At 40.8% G+C, this 23825-nt stretch overlaps 1 protein-coding gene across 6 annotated transcripts in view; it reads left to right on the plus strand.

Moving 5' to 3' along the window:
- Positions 1 to 23825, plus strand: part of STXBP5 (syntaxin binding protein 5) — a 533536-nt gene that overhangs the window by 491927 nt on the left and 17784 nt on the right. For 2 of the 6 annotated variants that reach the window (XM_077283076.1, XM_077283079.1), the window contains 5 exons: positions 2414 to 2467; positions 2565 to 2612; positions 9463 to 9513; positions 12089 to 12328; positions 12588 to 12957. In XM_077283076.1, the coding sequence (XP_077139191.1) occupies positions 2414 to 2467; positions 2565 to 2612; positions 9463 to 9513; positions 12089 to 12328; positions 12588 to 12957 (763 nt within the window). The remainder of the gene's footprint in view (positions 1 to 2413; positions 2468 to 2564; positions 2613 to 9462; positions 9514 to 12088; positions 12329 to 12587; positions 12958 to 23825) is intronic. The other 4 variants (XM_077283078.1, XM_077283081.1, XM_077283080.1 and 1 more) reach the window with 2 other exon arrangements.

Raw genomic sequence — 23825 nt, forward strand, 5'->3', positions numbered from 1 at the left:
TCCAAATCATAAAAGGGGTCAAATTCTGCAGCCGGATGGTGCTCCATCTCATACATCCATCTCTACAAAGTTCCTCCAGGCAAAAAAGATCAAGGTGCTCAAGGACTAGCCAGCCCAGTCACCAGACATGAACATCATTGAGCATGTTTGGGGTAGGATGAAAGAGGAAGCTTGGAAGATCAAACCAAAGAATCCAGATGAACTCTGGGAGGCATGTAAGACTGCATTCTTTGCTATTCCTGATGACTTCATTAATAAATTGTATGAATCATTGTTGAACCGCATGGATGCTGTCCTTCAAGCTCATGGAAGTCACACAAAATATTAAATATGACTCTAATAGCACCACAACTTCATTCACCAATGTTATGCAACATACTGTATATTTGTATTTTAAGTTGATTATTTGTTTGAATATCACATTATTTTTTCGGCGACAAAATTTTTGCCTTTACCAAAATCTGACCATTCTGTGTCCATTAACTGATCAATATTTCTGCATTGATGCCGATTTATTTTCTTAACCTAAACCACATTTTGCAGGGTTTCAGCTTTCAAAAGAATAATTTGTACAAGCAATGGATGAATTTAACGTCCGGTTATAAGCTTTTATTTACATAACATGGATAAGCGACATAACTTCTGTCAGGGAGTGTACAGCAAAGCCAAGAATATTTATTTTGTTTTATCTTGAAAAAGATGTGATGTCTGTGCTTATTAGATGACCAGGAGCTGAAATAATCTGCTGCCTTTCACAACCATATGACTCGGTGATCCAAGTATTTTATCAATACTTGCGTTTAATACTTCAGTCTTTAACCAAATTCCCGCAGGAGTAAGATAAGCCAAGTTTATTAGGAGGTACAGCCTTCTTAATATACTTGGCACTTCCTATAACAATCTGTGCTTCAGAAAAAAGAATCTACTCCCGCTATCATCTCACGTAGATTCCAGCTTCAATGTATATTCTGGCTTGCATTATAGTAAACTTGTTGTTCGGTTGTTGCGCACTGTCTTTTGCAAAGCCTCACTCACTTTTTTCACAAAAACATCCAGCTACAAATTTAACAACTTTTTGACTCCTGGAAACTGGTGGGTGTAGAGGGAATTATTAATTCCCCAAAATGTTTGCACCCAAATGATTTATCCATGTGACATGAAATAGCAATGGTTACCATTGTAACCTACTTTATGTTGCCAACATGTCTTTATGGGATGGGGAAAGGGTGTGCACAGCTGTGATGCAGATCAGTTTTTTGGAATAGATTTCTTTGTGTACACAATGTACAATAACATTGCACAATTTCTTTGTACACAAGAAACTTGATTTTTCTTAATTCTTGAATAGAGTGTTGGAATTGCAAGGAAGACAGACACTTCTGCATAATAATATCATAATGAAGACTTATAATCTTTCAAACTCGAGACTCTGATTTATAGACCCCTATACCTATATGAGCTGCCATTATGTTGTTTTGGTTTTATTCCATCATTCCTAAAGTACATTTTGTGACTTTTTTTTATAGGGGAAAGCTTTAATACTGTATTTACTATGCAGTAAACACTCTCTTTTGGTTAAGACACAAGCATAAGTAGTTGAAATCTTCTTTAAAGGGGTTGTCCACTACTAGAACAACCACTTACTAAACTAAATGTTCATCCCTGATAAAATAATAAAACCTATACTCGCCTCCCATTCCAGAAGTATCAGCACTCGCGGTCCCGGGTCTGTGATACAGTGTAAAGACACGTGATACCTGGCTCCCAGTCAGCGATGGCGTCACTGTTCCCGCCTTCGGACAAACTGAACATGAAGAGGAAGTCCAGGATCAGCTGCAGCCCTGGCTTCATCTTCATGTTCAGTTCATACGAAGGCGGAGACAGTGATGCGAGCGCTGGTTGGGGGCCAGTGTCACAACACCGCTTCACAGCCCCGGGGAGAGTGAGTGTCAGCACTGCGGGAACAGTGCCGGCACGGGAGGTGAGTATAAGCTTTAACATTTAGCTTAAGAAAGGGTTGTCCTAGTAGTGAACAACCCCTTTAAGATAACTTCAGAGAATTTCTTCAGTTGTTGAAAGCAGGGGGTGGGATATGTGACTGGTTTGATACTGTAACCTGTGATAACTAGTTGTTGTTTTCATTTCTTTGGCAAAAGCTTGCTTATTCGCTCTGTAAAATGTGTGAATAATACAAATGGTGCGTAAATGTTTAATTTGCTTGTAATTTGTATGTAAAAATAAAATCCACGGCTGCTTATAATTGTGTGTCGGTTAAGTAATTTACATTATGCCTTCAATGGGTAAATAACTGCAGTTACTAACCTTGCTTTTCTATAACCACCATTGCGTCATTATATGTCTGGCTTGATTCTTTGCTATATGTGTGCATTAAATTTTATTTTCACTTGTATAGGTTATGGCTCTCCCAAATATGATGAACAGGCAATGAAATTATTTATAGCAAGGGGTACAGTATTGATGTTGTTCATAATTACTCAGCCTTTTTCAGTTTCAGATGTCCTCATATTAGACACTGACAACTTATATTGACATGTTATTTGCAGTGAAGAGCAAAGGCAGAAAGTTTTCCAGGGCGGTAGCCACTGATCTAGGTAGGACAGACACAATTCTCCTGTCATCCTATTGTTGTGTCTTGCTCTATAAGAAACTAACCACAAGGGGAAGGGCAACAATCTCTTCTTTGATTGCACCACACTAATCACTTTGTTGCTTCTGTTTTGGGGTTTGGTGACTCAATTAACAAAAAAAAATAAAAATCATGGATTGGAAAATAATTCATTTTTCCAGGGTAAATACTTTATTGATAATTGAGTTTGTGGTTTGTCTGGGAAATAGCAAGGTTCAACTAACACAACATGCTCCAGCGAACAACACACACATAAATTAGATTTTTCCAATGAAGAATCTCAATAGTAACAAAGTTGATTACAAAATCACCAATCGTAAAATGACCAATAACACGATGCATTTGTATGTTGAACCATGCTATCTAACCAGTTACAAGGTGAGTGGCACTCAGCACTTGGTTCAGATGTTGGCTTTATTCATATGTTCTAGTAAGGGGTCTTCTTCATTTTATGTTCCTGGGAACGACGAAGTGTTTAGCACGACTGTCAATTTGTACAGATATATTCAATCATCAGTTATAAAAATTAAACTCTGATTAGCTGCAGTAATTATTTTTACATAAATCCTATTATTGCGCCTTTCTTTAAGTATTGTCTAGAGCTATGTATGCCAAGGTAAAGTAATAATATATTATTATACCGCCATTTATGCCATGGCTCTTTACATGTATTCTTAACATGGTGTAACTGCAGTAAATAAGTTGATATGGCTTTATGTACGGTAATAGGTAAGTACAATCATCCTCTTAAATATTCCTGTAGCAATAGATCTCATGATTCATAATGTTTTTTTATAGTAGAGATTATTCAATTGATATTGGTGCATAATATGTTTTTTTTAAAACGTTTCTTGAAGTAAGGAAAATAGGAGTACAGGCAAGAAAATGTAGGGCATGAATGAGAGAAGTACAAATAGAGCAAGAAGCACAAAAAGAGAAAAAAGGCTGTAGAAGTACAGTAGTTATGAATTTGTAATTGTAAATGTTGTAGTTAAATGAGTCGTCCCTTTTCAGAAAACTTTTCCCTATCTGCACAATTCGATGTAAAAAAAACAAACTGAGCTTTATTTAACCTCCCGGTGTCCTGTGCTGTGGTTCTGGGGGCTGCCACAATCTATTATTTGCAGCAGTGCTGTCATGTTGACATCATTGTAGCCAGTCACTGAGCACAGCGAGCTATGAATATGGGGAAAAGTTGGCTGGAAAGGCTCAGTCCCTTTATTGGTGGATTCATAGGCTGTGCAAGGCATGTGGAGGGCAGTGTCAGGAAACCAGCATTCCCACACCTGTGAAGACGTATTTGAAAATTAATCTAAGGGGGACATTCACTTTAACAACAATAATGCATAAATGGGGTAATGTCCGGTGTGTGCGGTTATCTGAGAATCCATGGCAGAAATTTGAAGTTGACCCTTGCATTTCTGTCCTGCATGTGCCTGCTATTCTAAACTAGCGCTTTCTATACTGAATACACAAGAGGAATCCATTTCATTGATTTATTTTTTGCCATTATACAGACAAAATTTGCTTGATTTCTTTTTTTTTTTTTTTCCATTTGCATGGGAAATTTGAACAAGACTTATAGGGGTTGTCCAGAAATTGAAAAGCTTCCACAGCCCTCCCATGTTAAAGGCGGCAAAGACAAAATGCTAAGGAATCCACGCAGCTTAAACAATTAAGAAAAATGAAAAAAAGCTTGCAATAGCTGTATAATAATGGAGATGCTATGGGTATCGGAAAATGGTGCAATTTTTTTTTTTTTTATAAACAAACTTTAGAATTTTTTTCACCACTTAGATAAAAAAGAACTTAGATATATTTGGTGTCTATGAACTCATAATGACCTGGACAATCTGAATGACAGGTCAGTTTTAGCATTTAGTAAACATGGTTAAAAAAAACAAACACTGTGGGATTTCACTTTTTTTGCAATTTCGCCGCACTTGGAATTTTTTTTCCCATTTTCGAGTACACGATATGTTAAAACCAATGGTGTCGTTAAAAAGTACAACTCGTCCCACAAAACACAAGCTTTCACATGGTCATATTGACCAAAAAAAAAAGTTATGGCTCTGGGAAGAAGGGGAGCAAAAAACGAAAACGCAAAAGCGAAAATACCTCCAGGGGTTAAGGGGCTACAGTTTTTACCTAATCCTATCATACTATAAGGATTTTCTAGGCATCATACTATATGGGTTCTCAGACAACTAGTGATGATGAACCTCATCGGTCAGGCATATTGTAATTCATATTGCATTGCTTTTGAAAATAATAATCAAATTGAAAGGGTCTTATCTTGGTTATATTGGCTGAGTAACTAGCGTATATCGCCCTCTCATCACCATACAAAGAATAGAGTCATCGTCAGGTGCACTATCCAAGGCACCAATGCCACCAATAATTAAGTCCAATGTCTGATATGCACTACTCTGCCCCCAGCATGCACACCAACCCATCTATAAGCCACTAATTCAAAATATAACAGCAGCAGAAAGTGTAACTATTTGGAAGAGAATTTTAGTGGGCACCAAAATGATAACACTTCAATATCAAATCCATCCTAGGTTGTCAAATGTTTTACCTCACACCACAGATTTATTTAATGACCTCCTTCCCCTGATTGGTATCAAAAGGGAGACATGGGTAGTTAAATGTGCCTGCTTATTAATTTTCCTGGTAGGAAGCAACTTTTTCTTGTCCATGTTATACTATTCATTACTTCAGTCGTAGATAAAATTTTCTCACAATCTACACACTTTTACATTAGATACTGAGGCACATAAAACTCCTATAGTCGACCCTACTAATCTAAAGAAATAATTGTAGCATCTGTCCACCCCTCTTCCAAGGTGAGGAACATAATCAATAACCCTAAATCTCAATTGGCTAATTGTACAACACCTGGCAAAAATTATGGAATCACAGGCCTTGGAGGATGTTCATTCAGTTGTTTAATTTTGTAGAAAAAAAGCAGATCACAGACATGGCACAAAACTAAAGTCATTTCAAATGGTCTTCGTGACTGGTTGAATATGAGAAGTGGCTATGCCATTTGCTGTTCCCATGATTTGGAGAGAACACAAAAATCATAGTGATGACTGCTACTTTTGTTTTGTCAAACTGAAGGGCTTTTCTACAAAGAGCAAACATAAGATTAATTACCCTGAACTTGAATCTGCGATTAGGCCAGTTCCACATGATGGTACCTTGCCAGTTCCTGTACCACTGTTGTCTGAATTGGATGAAAATGAAGTAGAATATGAAGACTATGGAGCTGAAGCTACTGGCGAAGACATGGAGACCTCAAGTCAAGATGAGTATGTACCTGATTGAGCAGCCAGAACGCTTTACTCAACATGAATTAAATGATCTCATCAGAGACCTTTCATTGTCAAAAGATAAAGCTGAACTTCTTGCATCTAGGTTGAAGCAGAAGAATCTTCTTCATGATGATGTCAAAGTGTTATTACCGAAACAGAAGTAACACTTTAACACAATTTTTCACAGTTGATGGACCAATGGTTTACTGTAACAATTTGAATGGCCTCTTTGAAGAACTGAATCAAAAGTATTTAGTTGCAGATTGGCTATTGTTTATTGACTCATTCCAGAGAGGTTTGATAGCAGTGTTGCTCACAATGGAAATATGAAATCATCAATCCCTATTGCTCAATTATGTCTTCTAAAGGAAAGCTATGCAATATAAGCATCATCAGTGGAATATCTGTGAAGATTTGAAAGTGATTGGTCTGCTAATGGGAAAGCAAGGAGGTTTCACAAAATATTGTTACTTCTTGTGTATGTGACAGTAGAAATACAGTAGAGCATTATGTTCGTCATGATTGGGGACAGAGAAACATCTATGCTCCAGGTAGAGACAATGTTCAGCATAAACCTTTAGTTGCTCCAACAAAAATCTTTCTTCCTCCACTACATATTAAGTTGGGATTGATTAAAAACTTTGTGAACATGGCAAAGACAAATTCACAAGGGTTCCAGTACATTTCACAGAAATTCTCCAGCATTTCACCAGCAAAACTGAAGGAACGTGTATTTGTTGGTCCTCAGATCAGAGAGCTTATGAGAGATGATGTGCTTAAAGGAAATCTAAATGATAAGGAATTGAGATCTTGGAAAAGCTTCAAGAGGATCTGTGAAAATGTCTTAGGAAAAAAAAAATCTCCAGAATATATTGAAGGTGTTGAGGAACTGCTAAATGCATCTTGGATGTCGCATGTCTCTGAAAATGCACTTTTTGCATTCACTTTTAGATTTCTTCTCTCAAAATCTTGGGGATGTAAGCGATGAACAAGGCGAGCGGTTTCACCAGGACATTAAAGTAATGGAACACCGCTACCAGGGTTTTTGAAATGACGCAATGATGGCAGATTACTGTTGCATGTTATATAGGGGCAACACTGAAAAATCGTATCAACGACAGTCTGTCAAGCACTTTTAATTTCTGCTCATATTTTGGTTTCTATTTTGCATGTGAAATTATTTTGGTTCAATAAAAACTGTTTTGTAAGGTGAAGCATTTTTTTCTGATATGTAGATTACTGTTTTCTTAATGTCATCAGTATATTTCTTGTATCTTATAATAATGATGCTGCTCCATGGAAACTATACGTACTACAGAAATAACTAAATTCATGTTTGAAATCAGTACAAAAAGATGATTCAGAAAAGTACAAAGTCACCTTCGATGATTACAAAAAACTTTTTTTGTTACAAAGTCACCTTCGATGATTACAAAAAACTTTTTTGTAGACCTGTGATATAGTTCCTGTCATAAAATGTGAAGGTGGGATGTTGATTCAGATATTTTCATTTAACCAAGTGTACAGTGCGTTGAAAATAGTTTTCATATCTCATGAACGTTTCCACATTTTGTTTTCTCTTTACACCAACAAACTTAAATGTATTTTATTGGGATCTTATGTGATATACCAACACAAAGTAGCAAGTATTTGTGAAGTGTAAAGGAAATGATACAAGGTTTTCTAAATATTTTAAAAATATAAATCTGTAAATCGTCACTTGCATTTGTATTCAGACCCCCCTGAGTCAATACTTTGACCACCTTTGGGACCACCTTTCACTGCAATTACTGCTGCATTGTTTTAATATTTCAATGTCCAGATAAAATATGCTAACCAGTGCACACTTTATGTGGCAATAAATGGGGAATAAATGAGATACCCAGATATGCTGAGAAAAGTGTAGGATGGAAAAACTGAGAACTGTTAGATTAGTGAGATGATGTGGAAGACCTGCCTAAAGAGTTTGTAAGAAACACACAAAACTGTGGTTGCTAAGAATGTGATTGTATGTGGTAGTTCATTATAGAGAACTGAGAGCATGAGAAAGGTCTTAAAGACTGAAGGGGGAGGTTTGGATTATGGTTAGTGATGAGCGAATATACTCATTACTCGAGATTTCCAGAGCATGCTCGGGTGTCCTCCAAGTATTTTTTAGTGCTTGGAAATTTAGTTTTTATTGCCGCAGCTAAATGATTTACATCTGTTAGCCAGCATAAGTACATGTGGGGATTCCCTAGCAACCAGGCAACCCCCACATGTACTTATGCTGGCTAACAGATGTAAACCATTCAGCTGCGGCAATAAAAACTAAATTTCCGAGCACTAAAAAATACTCGGAGGTCACCCGAGCGTGCTCGAGAAATCTCGAGTAACAAGTATATTCGCTCATCACTAATTATGGTGCATGTTTGTCTTAGGCTTCTTTCACACTAGCGTCAGTACGGGGCCGTCGCGCTGCGTCGGCCCGACGTACCGACGCATACTGTGCAAAAAATGCCCGACGTGGGCAGCGGAAGCAGTCTTACGACGCTTCCGCTGCCCCATTGCAAGGTCCGGGAGGAGGGGACGGAGTTTCGGCCGCGCATGCGCGGTCGAATATGGCAGATTCGACGCACAAAAAAACGTTACATTTAATTTTTTTTGTGGCGGCGGTGCGCCAAAACACGGCACAACCGTCGCACGACGGTTGCGACGTGTGGCACTGCGTCACTAATAAAAGTCTATGGAGAAAAAACGCATCCTGCGGGCAACTTTGCAGGATGCGGTTTTATCCACAAAGACGCGTTGCGACATGCAGTGCATGATGCTAGTGTGAAAGTAGCCTTAGATCATTAGCAGAAAGGAGAGCTCCTTAGACAGGTGAGGAAGGAAGAGTAGGGCGGTGCAGCATAGTAGAGAGCTTTGATTGTGAGCAAGATAATTTTATATTGTATTCTGTAGCAAATGGGCAACAAGGACATTGCCTGTCACAGTTTGGAGGCAACAGTAAGAAATAGGAGTCTGGCTACAACATTCACGATATAGAGTGGAGAGGATGGAGTTTAGTGAACGGAAGACCAATTGGTAGTGAGTTGCAGTATTCAAGATGAGAGGGCATCAGCTGAGGGTCTGATTTTCTTGCAGTGTGGAAGGTTAGAAAAGGTAAGATTGTGGAGATGTTTTTGAACTGCAGGTGACATGAAATTCATTAAATTAACCCCATATTTGCTGTCAGATTTCGGTTGTTAAATACATTGGCTTTGTCTTTTAATTGTGTTTTAAAAAGTTATCATTTCTAGGTGATGTATTACTACTTTTACGCTACGATTTCAAAATCAGATGTACTGCAATCAAAACAACTAATCTTAATTTCTGGAATGATTTTTCTTTAATTCTTGTTGACTGTCCATGAACCAAAATAATTAGTGCTTGAACAATGATGGGATCTCTCTTATGCTGTCTTGATGAATTTATGGACATTAGCAACTTTTAAAAGTGTTTTTTTTCTTTCAGCAAAGATGTCAAGGAAGTTGAGCCTACCTACAGAATTAAAGCCTGAACTAGGTAAGATGTGGCTACTGTGGAACTGTTGAGATCTCTTCCCGATGTAAGTCATGTGTAGGGTGTCGATTTATAAGAGCTGTTATACAGTTAACCTCAGCTGTAACCTGAGCAATCTGAGCAAGCATCTCATAGCAAGTAATTAGACATAAGAGTATTCCTGTGGTATTGTCATGCACAGTGTGGGAAAGACTAAGTGCTACACGAAGGGATGAGGGGAAGGAAGCCCAGACACTAGGGAAAAGGTAGACAGACAAGGAGAATGAACTTAGCTTGAGCATAAGAGAGGCAACCCCAAAACTGCTCCAGAGAGGAAGTTAGCCGATGTCTATAGCTCCGAGCCTTCACAAGGAAAAAATGTGAATATCACCGGCGACTCTCTGCAGCAGACTGGGGATTTATTTAACACCCAGGTCCAGGTGTGTCAACTAGAACCGGAGGGAGGTTGCTGCTTGGTCCAAGTCAGAAGGATTAAAGAAGCATCTGTAATGCCAAACGCACAGATCTTCTGCAGCCAAATGCAGAGCTGCTGTCTGTTGCATCAGACACACCCGTCACAGGGTATGCCATTGCAGGCTACTGATAAGTTTCTTTGGCAGCTTGGGCCCTACTGATGACCACCGCAGACAGACAGACTGGTAGAGCTTCATAGGAAATTGGTAAATTTATAATACACTATTTGATCTGTGAACAGTGTCCTTTAAGAAAAACTTAAGATGGCGTCATAATTTAAACAAGTCCCTCACTTACTGAAATAAAAAAATAGAATGGCTTCATCCAATCATTTAAATATAATATCTTATTGGTGTACAAAAATAACTGGTATAATTGCCATTTTTCTGTCACCTGCTCCCCAGAGAAATGGAATTAAAGACCATCATAGTCATATGTACCTGAATATTGTGGCAGTAAAAAAACAAACTTCATCCCTCATTAAATAAACTTTCACACAGGTCCATTAACAGAAACATTTGAAAAAATAGAAATTGACCTGTGAAATGGTTACCACACATTGAACATTATAAAAACAGAATTATGTTTGCACCCCAGAATGGTACCAATAAAAGCTAACAGCTCATCCCTCCTTTGACAGAAAATTGTGCACATATCCTGTTAGAACAGGACATATGGTCAATATCTACTGTGCATTGAATGGTTGGCAGCAGGACATTGAGCAATGAGGCTGATTGTATTCACATCATACAACTCTGATTCTGTGTGATTCCTTCATGGGTGCCTCATTACTGAGTGGAAGAAAGGCCTGGCAATCTATTAACGTATTATGTCAAGAATACTTCATGAAGAGTACAACTAAAGCATTCCGTATAGTGCTGAAAGATGAGCCCTTAGATCTGAAGACAGTCTATAAGCTATTGGGGAGGAGCCGATGGTCAACCTACAGTAAGTGTTAACCTCATGACGTCCCAGAATGTGTGGTCGAAAGGGAAGATCAAAACTGCAGAGATATCGTAAAGTTTGTAACTTGGAATAAAAGAACCATGGACCACGGCAAATTCAGCATTGCCAAAGCTAAAATGGACAGAACTGGAATCTACTTACTCTGAATTGTCCAAATAAGATGCACTCAGTCAAGTCTTTTCCAGTCAAATGAACATTTGGGCTACTATTCAGGCAATGATAGCCAAAGCCAAAATGGTGTCGCTTTTATTCTCAACCGAAGATTTGCTTGCACTGTCCTAAAGTACAATGCAGACAGTGATGGTCATCTCGATATGGCTACCAGGAGTGCCAATCCATGTTACAATTATACAAGTCTACACATCCAAAATGGATGCCGAGGAGGAGGATGTTGAACTATTATACAGTCAAGTTCAGGAGGAAATAGACAAGATGCCACAACTGACTTGTTCATAATCATGGGAGATTTAAATGCCAAAGTGGGCCACAGTAGACATGGAACCGTTGTTGAAAACTTAAAACTTTAACTAGGCTGGCGAAAGATTCATTGACTTTTGCATGAAAAACCAACTGTCCTTCATGATTACTTTGTTCCAAAATCACACTGGGACTCTACACATGGACAAAACCGATTGGAATCTTTAAGAATCTGATTGAGTAAATGTGGAGGTAGTCGATCATTACCATGAAAACAAGGCCAGGAACTGACTGTGGAATTGATCATGATTTTTTTACATCAAATATTAGTCAGGGTGCTCAAAAGGATTAGACAACAGACTGTTTACAACTTCGATTTGACAAACATACCTAAAGTTTTTTGGAACAGTCTGCACAACTGTTTTACATCACTGGATATGGATGAAAGAAATTGTAAGGAATTATGAGGCAATTTGCATGTTAGTTTTCCCAGAGGAGCATTGCATGACAAATAAGCCTACTTACCTTGACACGCCAGAGCTGGTATGTCACTCTCCACAAGGAGAAACGTTACCCCTTAGACCCCAGTTCAGAGCCTCTCACTTAGACAAATCAGTTCTCATACTTTGCATTGACAAGGGTCATGCTTTGTGTTCTTTAGTATTTATATATCCTAAATATGTTTTGTTCTGTTTTCTTTTTTTTCAAATAGTCGGTGATTAATTAGGTCTTTTAATCGTAGATGTCAGAGACAACTCCTTCAGTCGTTCCCGGAGTTCCAGTGTGACCAGCATAGACAAAGAGTCACGGGAAGCAATATCTGCTCTTCATTTTTGTGAGACATTTACAAGAAAGCCTGACATATCGACATCACCTTGCTTATGGGTTGGAACCACCTTGGGGACTGTGTTAGTTATTGTACTAAACCTGCCACCAGGAAGAGACCAGAGACTGCTTCAGCCTGTTATTGTATCTCCAAGTGGTAGGTACCAAATCAAGTGAATAAATTCCTTAGGTGTTCTTAGAGGAGACTCAACAGGATTGATGCAGTATTTTTACCTTTGTGAAACTTGGCATTTTTATGTCATCACTTTTATCATTGCCTCAACTGCAGAGTAAAAAATAATGCATTATTTGCTAAAACAAAGTAAATAAAATGTTTTTTTTTCTTCGTGTTTTGGGGTCTACAAGAGACTGTAAGTGATTTTTTTTTTTTACTATTTATTTTTATTTCTTCACAGGAACAATACTAAGGCTAAAGGGTGCAATTTTAAGAATGGCATTTCTGGACTCATTAGGAGCTATAATCCCTCCGGCATATGAAGCTTGGAGGGAACCAAATGCACCTGAAGATAAGGATGACAAGGAGCGGTTGAAAAAAAGGAGGCCAGTTTCAGTGTCACCGTCTTCGTCTCAGGAAATCAGTGAAAACCAATATGCAGTAATATGTTCAGAAAAACAGGCGAAGGTGATCTCGCTGCCCTCCCAGAACTGCATTTATAAACACAATATTACAGAGACTTCTTTTGTCCTTCGTGGAGATATAGTGTCAATGAGTAATAGTACCTGCCTTGCATGTTTCTGTGCCAATGGACACATTATGACATTTAGGTAAGAAATTTTTAGCAACAAATTCTAACACATATATTCTATTTAGTCTTTTATTACAATAATACATGGGAACTGGAGCGCAAGAGCATGTGTAACACAGAAGAAAACTGTGGTACCCTTGTAGAGAGCTGGACCAGCTCTGTACAGAACTTCCTCCCGCAGTGCAGCTGCATTGTGTTTGCAAAGAAGTGACTTTCAACTTTGCCCAATGTTCATGGAAAATACAGGGAAAACCAGTAATTCTTTTCTCTTGAGTTGTAAAAGCCAGCACGTGGAGACAAAGTTTGATCTGTTCTATAGGGAGCTTTCTTTCTTTTATCTGCAACACTGGTGAAAGCGATTGCTCACACTTAATAAATTTTTTGTAACAATTTGTTTAGATTTAACAAGATTCCCACCATTTTATTAATGCCTTCGCAACATAGCCTTCTTTGCTATGACTTTTTAAATATAACTGGAATTTAAGGGGTCTAGTTAACTATCTAAAAGAGACAATACTACTAATATTATTGACAAGGTTGAAAACTGATATAGCCTAATAACTACAGGGAATGTACTTTTCAGAGAGATGGATACAGAAACTCAATAGAAGCTGGGTAGACCCGGTGAGAAGGACAAGATGACGACGTATTGAAGAAAGGGGTGATATACGATACTTAAAGTAAACATTATATATACAGAATATGGTGAGGGAAAGAAGATTAATGAAGGTGTGAAGTTTGAAAACCAGGGGGTAATTATAAAGTGTAAGCTTTTAACGAAATTAAAGATTTTTGCTAACTGGGTCAACACTGATAAGAAACATAAGGTTATGGTTGGTGAATTTACTAGGACAAGAGACTATGGGTACTGTCACACTCTGCAACTTTCCAACGATCACGACCAGCGATACGACCTGGCCGTGATCGTTGGAAAGTCGTTGTGTGGTCGCTGGGGAGCTGTCACACAGACCGCTCTCCAGCGACCAATGATGCCGAGGGCCCCGGGTAACCAGGGTAAACATCGGGTTACTAAGCGCAGGGCCGCGCTTAGTAACCCGATGTTTACCCTGGTTACCATCGTAAAAGTAAAAAAAAAAAAACGTACATACTCACATTCCGGTGTCCGTCAGGGTCCCTCGCAGTCTGCTTCCCGCTCTGACTGAGTGCTGCCGTAAAGTGAAAGCAGATCACAGCGGTGACGTCACCGCTGTGCTCTGCTTACTTTCCGGCCGGCAGTCAGTCAGAGCGGGAAGCAGACTGCGAGGGACCCTGACGGACACCGGAATGTGAGTATGTACTGTTTGTTTTTTTTTACTTTTACGATGGTAACCAGGGTAAACATCGGGTTACTAAGCGCGGCCCTGCGCTTAGTAACCCGATGTTTACCCTGGTTACAAGCGAACGCATCGTTGGATCGGTGTCACACACACCGATCCAACGATGACAGCGGGAGATCCAGCGACGAAAGAAAGTTCCAAACGATCTGCTACGACGTACGATTCTCAGCGGGGTCCCTGATCGCTGCTGCGTGTCAGACACAGCGATATCGTATGGATATCGCTGGAACGTCACGGATCGTACCGTCGTAGCGACAAAAGTGCCACTGTGAGACAGTACCCTATGTTTTGGAAAGTTCAGCCTTCCACAGCAGTTCAAGGACAACTCCAGTAGATGGAAAAGATGTTGAGTTAAGGCTGAGTCACACATAACGATATCGTTAACGATATCGTTGCAACGTCACGCTTTTGGTGACGTAGCAACGATCCCGCTAACGATCTCGTTATGTGTGACAGCGACCAACGATCAGGCCCCTGCTGGGAGATCGTTCGTCGTTGGGGAATGATCAGGACCATTTTTTGGTCGCTGATCACCCGCTGTCATCGCTGGATCGGCGTGTGTGACGCTGATCCAGCAATGTGTTCACTTGTAACCAGGGTAAATATTGGGTTACCCTAATATTTACCCTGGTTACCATTGTAAAAGTAAAAAAAAAAACCAGTAGATACTCACATTCTGATGTCTGTCACGTCCCCCGGCGTCCACAGGGTTAAAACTGCTTTCGGCAGGAGCGCTGCTAATGCACGCGCTCCGGCCGAGAGCTTCCCTGCACTGACTGTGTCAGCGCCGGCCGTAAAGCAGAGCACAGCGGTGACGTCACCGCTGTTACTGCCGGCGGTGACACATTTTTTACTTTTACAATGGTAACCAGGGTAAATATCGGGTTACTAAGCGCGGCCCTGCACTTAGTAACCCGATGTTTACCCTGGTTACCCGGGTGCTGCAGGGGGACTTCGGCATCGTTGAAGACAGTTTCAACGATGCCGAAGACGTTCCCCTGATTGTTGGTCGCTGGAGAGAGCGGTCTGTGTGACAGCTCCCCAGCGACCACACAACGACTTACCAACGATCACGGCCAGGTCGTATCGCTGGTCGTGATCGTTGGTAAGTCGTTTAGTGTAACGGTACCTTTACTGAGCAGTTTGATGAAGTTAACCTCGGTGGCTTATATATGGAGATTGTGCAACCCTGCAGAACAGTTCTGTTCTAGACCAAGTTCCATTTATCTTGGAAAGGAATGATTCTCTTCTCCAAATGTGTTAACCCCTTAACGTGCAATGCCGGACAGAGTCCGTCATTGGACACCTCCCACTGTTTGGTACGGGCTCTGGCGATGAGCCCACACCTTTTCCAGCACATGGCAGCTGATCTGATCAGCTGACATGTGCCCGGAACAGCCGCGGTTGGAATCGTGATTCACCCGCTGCTGTTAACATGTTAAATGCCGCTATCAAACGCTGATAGCGGCATGTAACATGCACGGACAGGAAGTGCATCATTACCTCCTCCCATCGGCGTCCATGTCACATAACAATGGGTCGCCGATGGGTTGGCATGACGTAACTGGGTCATCAGGAGAGCCCTGTGGTTGTCATTGCTGGATCGCTGTAAGTGCCGCCTGGTGGTAGGTTCTCATAGCAAGTGAGCATATCTGCGATCGGACAACTGCAGCTTCTAGTCTCCCATGGAGACCATTGAAGGTAGTTAAAAGTAAAAAAAAAGGTTTTCAAAATAAAAAATGAAAATATATATAAACATTCAAATCACACCCCTTTCGCCCCATTCAAAATAAAACAATAAAAAGTCAAATATACACATATTTGGTATCGCCGCATTGAGAATTGCCTGATCTATCAATATATAAAAATAATTAATCCAATTGGTAAACAGCGTAGCGAGAGAAAAAAATCGAAACTCCAGAATTGGTTTTTTGTTGCTGCAACATTGCAATAAAATGCAATAACGGGTGAGCAAAAGATCGTATCTGCACCAAAATGGTAACAATAAAAATGTCAGCTCAGCGTGCAGAAAATAAGCCCTCAACCAGCCCCAGATCCTGAAAAATGGAGACGCTACGGGTCTTGGAATATGTCAACTTTTTTTTTTTTACAAACTTTAGAATTTTTTTCACCACTTAGATAAAAAAGAACTTAGACATGTTTGGTGTCTGAGTTCATAATGACCTTGAGAATCATAATGGCAGGTCAGTTTTAGCATTTAGTGAACCTAGTGAAAAAGCCAAACAAAAAACAAGTGTGGGGTTTTTTTTTGCAGTTTCACCGCACTTGGATTTTTTTCCCGTTCTTTGTTACATGACATGGTAAAACTAACGGTGTCGTTCAAAAGTACAACTACTCCCGCAAAAAAACAAGCACTCACATGGCCATTTTGACCAAAAAATAAAAAAGTTATCGCTCTGGGAAGAATTTCCCTGGTCGTTAAGGGGTTAATCTAGAGCTGGACACCAACAGGTCATGTTTTCAGAATTTCCTTAGTATTGCACAGGTGATGGAAATATCAGGAGTTCTCTCACTTGTGCAGCACTATGGAAATCCTGAAAACATGACCTGTTGGGGTTCGTGAGGACTGGAATTTGGGAAATACTGATCTAGAGTAATGTAGTTAAATGGAAAACAGAACAAATGGGGAACAATCAATTTGAGAAAATACAAATAAATATGGAAAAATGAGTTTTATTAAGTCAATTATATAAGGATACTATCTCCCTATCTATTTAGTCCCATAATCTAAGCTATTTTCTTATATACTTAAAAAATTCCCTGCCATTGCCTAATTACACTACAGGTATTGTATATTTCTTTTCTTTTTCCTGTCTAATGACTATTCAGTTGAGTATCACCAGTGCATGCTGGGATTCGCAAACAAGCGTCATCATCCCTGAAACGAAGAGTCATCAGTGATGGTTGTTTCAGTGGCTGTGCTGTCCCTGCGGGGTCTCCTATGTACACAACGCTGTCCCTGCTCTGTTGTTAGCTTATGAATAGTAATAAGCCAGAAAGGGGAGTAGATCTTAATAGAATGAACACCATAGACCCCTGACATCACTCTTACCAAGAGGAGAGCTAGTTATAAAAAAAACAGACTCTGATAGATACGCAGCAGAGCTCTTTACACTAATGCTGCTTCAGACTGCATAAATCCCATGTTTGTGGAATATAGATACGATTTATAGAGATAATTAAAAAAGAATGCGATGAATCCTACCTCCTAAAGACCGGTCTCTTTAAATAATTTGGACATTAAGATAATACTCAGGAATATTGGCTGATAGATTAAAATAGATTTAGTCATATACTCAGGAACACCAAAATGAGTTTATGAATGGGAATCACAAAGTGAAGCCTATATGGCCTATGCTGGCTGTTCTGGATTAAGCTAGACAGCAGGTCAGCAGCTAATGTAAAATAGGGTGACCTGGACTGGCAGGGATGAATCATCAAGTAGAATTTCCTCTAGAAAAGACATCAATATGTATAAGAGAGTAGTATGTATGAGAAGTATGGAAAAAAGGAGGTTTCAGCTATCAAAAAGTGTACCTGAATTTTTGACAGAGGCATATCTGCAGATTACAATGATTTAAAACGAGAGTAATGAGTGGACAAAAGAATGGGAATATGAAGGACTGGAAGAAAAACAGGGATTATTGGACTGACATATTAAGAAAAGCAAGATCTTTACTTAAATGAGAGATCTCTCAGATGGACATTGGAAATATTTTTAAATCTTACAGATATTGGAGAAATTAAAGGAGGAAATCTCGAAAGGGTGATGGGGTCAATTAACACAATGTTAAGAAATAGAGTGAAAGGTATGAATGAGAGTCCCTCACTATTACATATAAAAAGAGGAAAACGGCGAAAGAAGAAAATATATAACGATAAAGTAAGCGAATAGTGGCATAGAAAGTTGTGTGGCTGGATAGGGGGACAGAAGTCAACTTCTTCAGAGGCATGGAGGAAGATGTAATTCATCTTAGGATGTATTGCTTATAGAGCCCTTAATGTCACATGAAAACCTCATTCAGTTCTAAGCAAGAGTGTCCAAACTGTGATGAAACTAAAGTAGATGTGATGCATGGACTGTAGAGGCGCCTGGTGGTTTGATGTAACCGTCCTTCTAAATTTTTATTTAGTAAATCAATAGTACAAATGAAATTTTAAAAAAATTGTAATATATATTATTAGAGAAATCTACTCCTTTCTCCATCAGGTCACATCATTAATTTTCAAAATTCTCAATTCCGATATCTGTATTCAATGAAGATTTGCATTACTGAGATAAAAGATGACTGCTGCTACTAAAGGTACCGTTACACTAAGCGACTTACCAACGATCACGACCAGCGATCGTGATCGTTGGTAAGTCGTTGTGTGGTCGCTGGGGAGCTGTCACACAGACCGCTCTCTCCAGCGACCAACGATCAGGGGAACGTCTTCGGCATCGTTGAAACTGTCTTCAACGATGCCGAAGTCCCCCTGCAGCACCCGGGTAACCAGGGTAAACATCGGGTTACTAAGTGCAGGGCCGCGCTTAGTAACCCGATATTTACCCTGGTTACCATTGTAAAAGTAAAAAAAAAAACACTACATGCTCACCTTCTGAAGTCTGTCACGTCCCCCAGCGTCCACACGCTGCTGCAGGGAGCTTTCCCTGCACTGAATGTGTCAGCGGCGCCGGCAGTAACAGCGGTGACGTCACCGCTGTGCTCTGCTTTACGGCCGGCCGGCGCTCACACAGTCAGTGCAGGGAAAGCTCCCTGCAGCAGCGCGTGGACGCCGGGGGACATGACAGACTTCAGAAGGTGAGTATGTAGTGTTTTTTTTTTACTTTTACAATGGTAACCAGGGTAAATATCGGGTTACTAAGCGCGGCCCTGCGCTTAGTAACCCGATGTTTACCCTGGTTACAAGTGAACACATCGCTGGATCGGTGTCACACACACCGATCCAGCGATGACAGCGGGTGAGCAGCGACGAAATAAGGTGCTGGCCTTCTAGCTCCGACCAACGATATCACAGCGGGATCCAGATCGCTGCTGCGTGTCAAACACAACAATATCGCTATCCAGGACGCTGCAACGTCAGGGATCGTTGTCGTTCTCGTTGGAAAGTTGTTCAGTGTGAAGGTACCTTAAGATTCTGTGCAGATGGGGGGGAAAATAGAAGGGAGGCTCTACAGGAGGAACTTCTCCCTCCTCCTGCCCCTCCGTTTACATAGAATCTTATCAGTAGCAACTATCATCTCCTATCTTAGTAATGTAAGAATCTGTCTTCACTGAATACAACATTGTGTTGCTTATTTTCTCTTTGCCATGACAGCAACCACTGAGAGAGGGGATCCATCCCTAGGAACTGGAAACCTACAGAGAGATAAAAGGGGCGCCCCCCTCAATTGGTTTCCTGTTCCTAGGGAACCTGTAGAGAGAAGATCGCAAGTGGATACCTGGGCTGTGATGCCGCCTGTGCGGTTTCTGTAGGAATGGCAGGGGCTCCAGCACCATTTGCGTCGGGGTCTCCTGGTTCAGCTCCCCCTCAGCTGAAAGGACACTGTGACGCCAGGATCCGTAGAAGGCCGTCCTGGCTCACGAGGAGAGCGCGGTGCGGCGGATGGGCTAGCACTTGTCCAGGAAGGTGAGCAGGGTGCGTGCATCAGCCGTTCTGTTATCTAGTGAGGAGGCGCTTTGCCGCTCGGATACCAGCCTTCCTGCGGTGGAGTAGAGCCAGCGCGCGCACGCGTGGTTGCCAGAGGAGCGCTCTCCTCCAGAAGTCCTTGTTCAGCTTCCAGGAAGTATCGTAGAGGCAGGAGAATCTGGGCCGGTACAGAGCGGCGCAAGCGCACAGAGCGGGGACGAAGAACCCGATGATGGGAGCACTTCCGGGTCGGGTTCTAAAAAAAAAAAAAATGGAAATCTGCATAAAAAGGCTGGCTTCATGCAGACCGGTGTGCAGCGATGTCGTCCCCAAATGACTCCGCCATGCACCCACTAGAAGAGACTGTGGTGTCTACGCACAGCAGCAAGAAAAACGACAGTGGACGCTCCAAACAGAGCGGTTCCACAAATAAGAGTGGAAGAGACAAGAAGTCGGGTCACTCCACATCTCAGCCTGTGCCTTCACAACCGGTACCAGATTGACAAGTTTCACTGGGTGAGTGTTAATAAGCACGTCTATTAAGCTGATAACCCCTTCTTTCTATATACTTTATTATTATTAACCTTTCAGGCTAAAAAAAACGAGAAGTCTAGGCATAAGGAGTGCGCCCTGTGTTCCCAGCCCCTTCCGGACAGTTATCCCAAAAGGCTGAGTCAGATCTGCACTGGGCATACCCTACAGGAAGAATCTTCAGTAAGAGCGGAGGATATTAGGCTCATGATCAGGGAGGAGAGTTACAGGCACTGGGGGGTTCCGGCAGAGCCAGAGAACGGAGACCCCGCAGGGAAGATAATTCTCCTAGGCCCGGATCATCTTCTGGCAGTGGCGAGATTGACTCAGATTCCTACAAGGAATCTTTCTCTTGAGAAGAGGAGCAAAATACTTGTTTTCCGACTGACAGCACTGATAATCTGGTTAGATCGGTTCGGATAACTATGGGGTTGTCAGATTCTAAGGACCCTAGAACTCCTCAAAATATTCCGGTAATACCAGCAGTTAAGGAGCTGGTGAAAAAAGAATGGGAGAAGCAAGGGCAGAGAGGTTTCCTTACTTCAACATGTAAGCCGTGATATCCCTTTGATGATGATCTGGCTATTTGGGCGAAAGCCCCCAAAGTAGATGCAGCCGTAGCCTCCACCTCCCTTCGTTCCTCCTTACCTGTGGAGGACTTGGGAACATTATCAGACCCCCTGGATCGTAAAGCGGATATGCTACTTAAGAGGTCCTGGGAGTCTTGCATGGGAGCCTTTAAGGCAGCAATATTGGCCACATGTACCGCAAGATCTGTGCTGGTTTGGTTAGAAGAAATAGAACAGAATATAAAAGGTGGCCTGTCCAGGGACAAATTAAGTTCCGCTATCCCTCTAATCAGAGGCGCAGCAGCCTTCTTAGCCGACGCCTCGGCGGATTCCTTAGACTTAGCAGCAAGATCGGCAGGACTAACCAATGCAGCCCGTTTGGCCTTATGGTTAAAAGGCTGGAGAGGTGATGCCCAGACCAAAGCAAAACTCTGTGCTTTACCATGCCAGGGTGAGTTCCTGTTTGGTATGGTATTGGATGAAATGGGTTCCCTAATACTTATATTCCATCCTATAGGAGAGCTTTCAGGAAACAATCATTCGGCAGAAAGAGAGACTTTAGGAACCAAGAACGCTGGGACAACAAAGATACTAAACAAAAAGATGACATGTTCGGTAGACGTTCCTTCAGGAATGAAGATAAGTTCCGGTAGCTCCAACTGGCCAGTGGGTAGCAGATTATCATTTTTCTGCCAGCAGTGGAAGGCTCTAAAAGCTAATTCCTGGGCCAGTAGCCTCGTGACATCTGGCTTGAGATTAGAGTTTGCCTGGGTCCCTCCGGACGCCTTTCTATTGACTTTTCTGAGGTCTCAGGCCCAGCAGAAGGCTTTGGAGTCGGAAATTAAGGCCATGTTATTCAAACATGAAAAGGGCTTTTACTCTCCCTTGTTTGTGGTCTCTAAGCCAGATGGCTCTTATAGGACTAGAACACTGGTCAATGCAATTTTCTGGCAAAATGTGTTTTAAAACATATTTTATATCAATTTTGGCTGCTGATTACGAATATGAACTCCGTTTTTGGTTATCACATCAGGATTTCGAGATATTTTCAATTTTTTATGAAAATTACTCCTATCTAAATGTTTTATGATAAAAACACATGATTTTCGATACTACATTGTATATTTTTAATCAAGGAATAACAAAGATTACAAAGTCTATGTACAGCAAATCAAATATACTTACAGAATTAAACTACAAAATATAAAAACACATACAGTATATATGGCACACAGATGAATGACAAATGGCAGTTATTTGAACTTTCTTTTCTTGGCTGATCTGTGATGTACAGCTTCTGGGTTGTCTCTTATCAAGCTCCAGCAATATTCAGCCATATGTGAGTCCCACCAGCCTTGATACCGTTCTTACATTGTTTTAATGTCCTGATGAAAACGCTTCCCTTGTTCCTCGCTCACATCCCCAAGGTTCTCTGGAAAAAAGTCCAAATGGCTGTGTAAATAGTGAATCTTGATACTCATTCTACATCCAAGATTTTGCAGACTCATTAGTAGCTCTTCCACAATCTCTTCATAGTTGTCTGCTTTCTTATTCCCTAGAAAATTCTGCACCACATTACAAAATGCATTCCAAGCTCTTTCTTCTGTCTCATTCATTGATGTGATAAATAAGAACACTTATGAGAGACCCAAATTTTGAGGTCCATCAAATATTCCAGCCTTTTTCTTCTCTTCACTAAGACCAGGAAAAGTTGAACATATATAGTTAAAGCATTCTCCACTGTGATTTAGAGCTTTGACGAACTGCTTCATCAATCCAAGTTTTATGTGTAAGGGAGGAAAGACAATGTTCTTCCTATCCACTAGAGGATCATGCATGACATTCTTATCGCCAGATGCCAAACTCTGTCGCTGAGGCCATTCAGTTTTCACCCAATGCTCTGCTGTAGCTCTTACTGTCCAGTAGCACAGAAAACAAGGGTGTTATCGTAACAAATGGGAATTATGCATGTTCAAAGAAAACAAAGATATTCTCACATTTATTGGGAGACTAAATGAAAACTAAATTTACCTTAGTGAACCGTGTAAACCGGCACTTTTCATACAATACTTATATTTATCATGGAATTCTTGAAAATGGGCTATATACCTGTAGCACAAAAACGTGATGTGATAGAGAAATTATAAGATCAGATTTTAATTCAGCACCCTCAAATTAGTCTAAAACTGTTCTTAAAGTCCATGCCAGAATTTTTTTTTTTTTGTAGACCAGTGTAATTAATTTAAGGAGACTCAATACCTATTTAAGATCTCGAACCTTCAAGATGGAGTCCATTCGTTCAGCCATAAAAAATTTATTTCCCAGGTGCTTCATGGCAGTCCTGCATATCAAGGATGCATATTATCATCTACCAATACACATTTTGCATCAACAATACCTCCGGGTGGCGGTCGTGTTAGGAGGTCAAGTCCGGCATCTTCAGTTCGCGGCAATGCCCTTCAGGTTGTCTATGGCTCCCCGAGTTTTCACCAAGTTAATGCTGGAGGTGATGTTGTACTTAAGATTAAAGGACACTTTAATAATTCCATACCTAGATGCTCTTTTGGTGTTAGGAAACTCCGCCTCCCAATTTCAGCTGCGACTGGTTGATATAATTTCCTCTTTGCAGGCTTTAGGTTGGCTGATCAACTGGAAAAAATCCAGATTGCTTCCGGTAACCTGCCAGATATTCCTGGACCTTCATCTGGACTCTGTAAGTCAGAAATGCCTCCTTCCTGATGTGAAAAAATTAATAGTTAAAAAAGTCCGTTCAGCAATCGACAACCCTAGAATGTCCC

Source organism: Ranitomeya variabilis, chromosome 2, assembly GCF_051348905.1.
Source record: "Ranitomeya variabilis isolate aRanVar5 chromosome 2, aRanVar5.hap1, whole genome shotgun sequence".
Lineage (NCBI taxonomy): Eukaryota > Metazoa > Chordata > Amphibia > Anura > Dendrobatidae > Ranitomeya > Ranitomeya variabilis.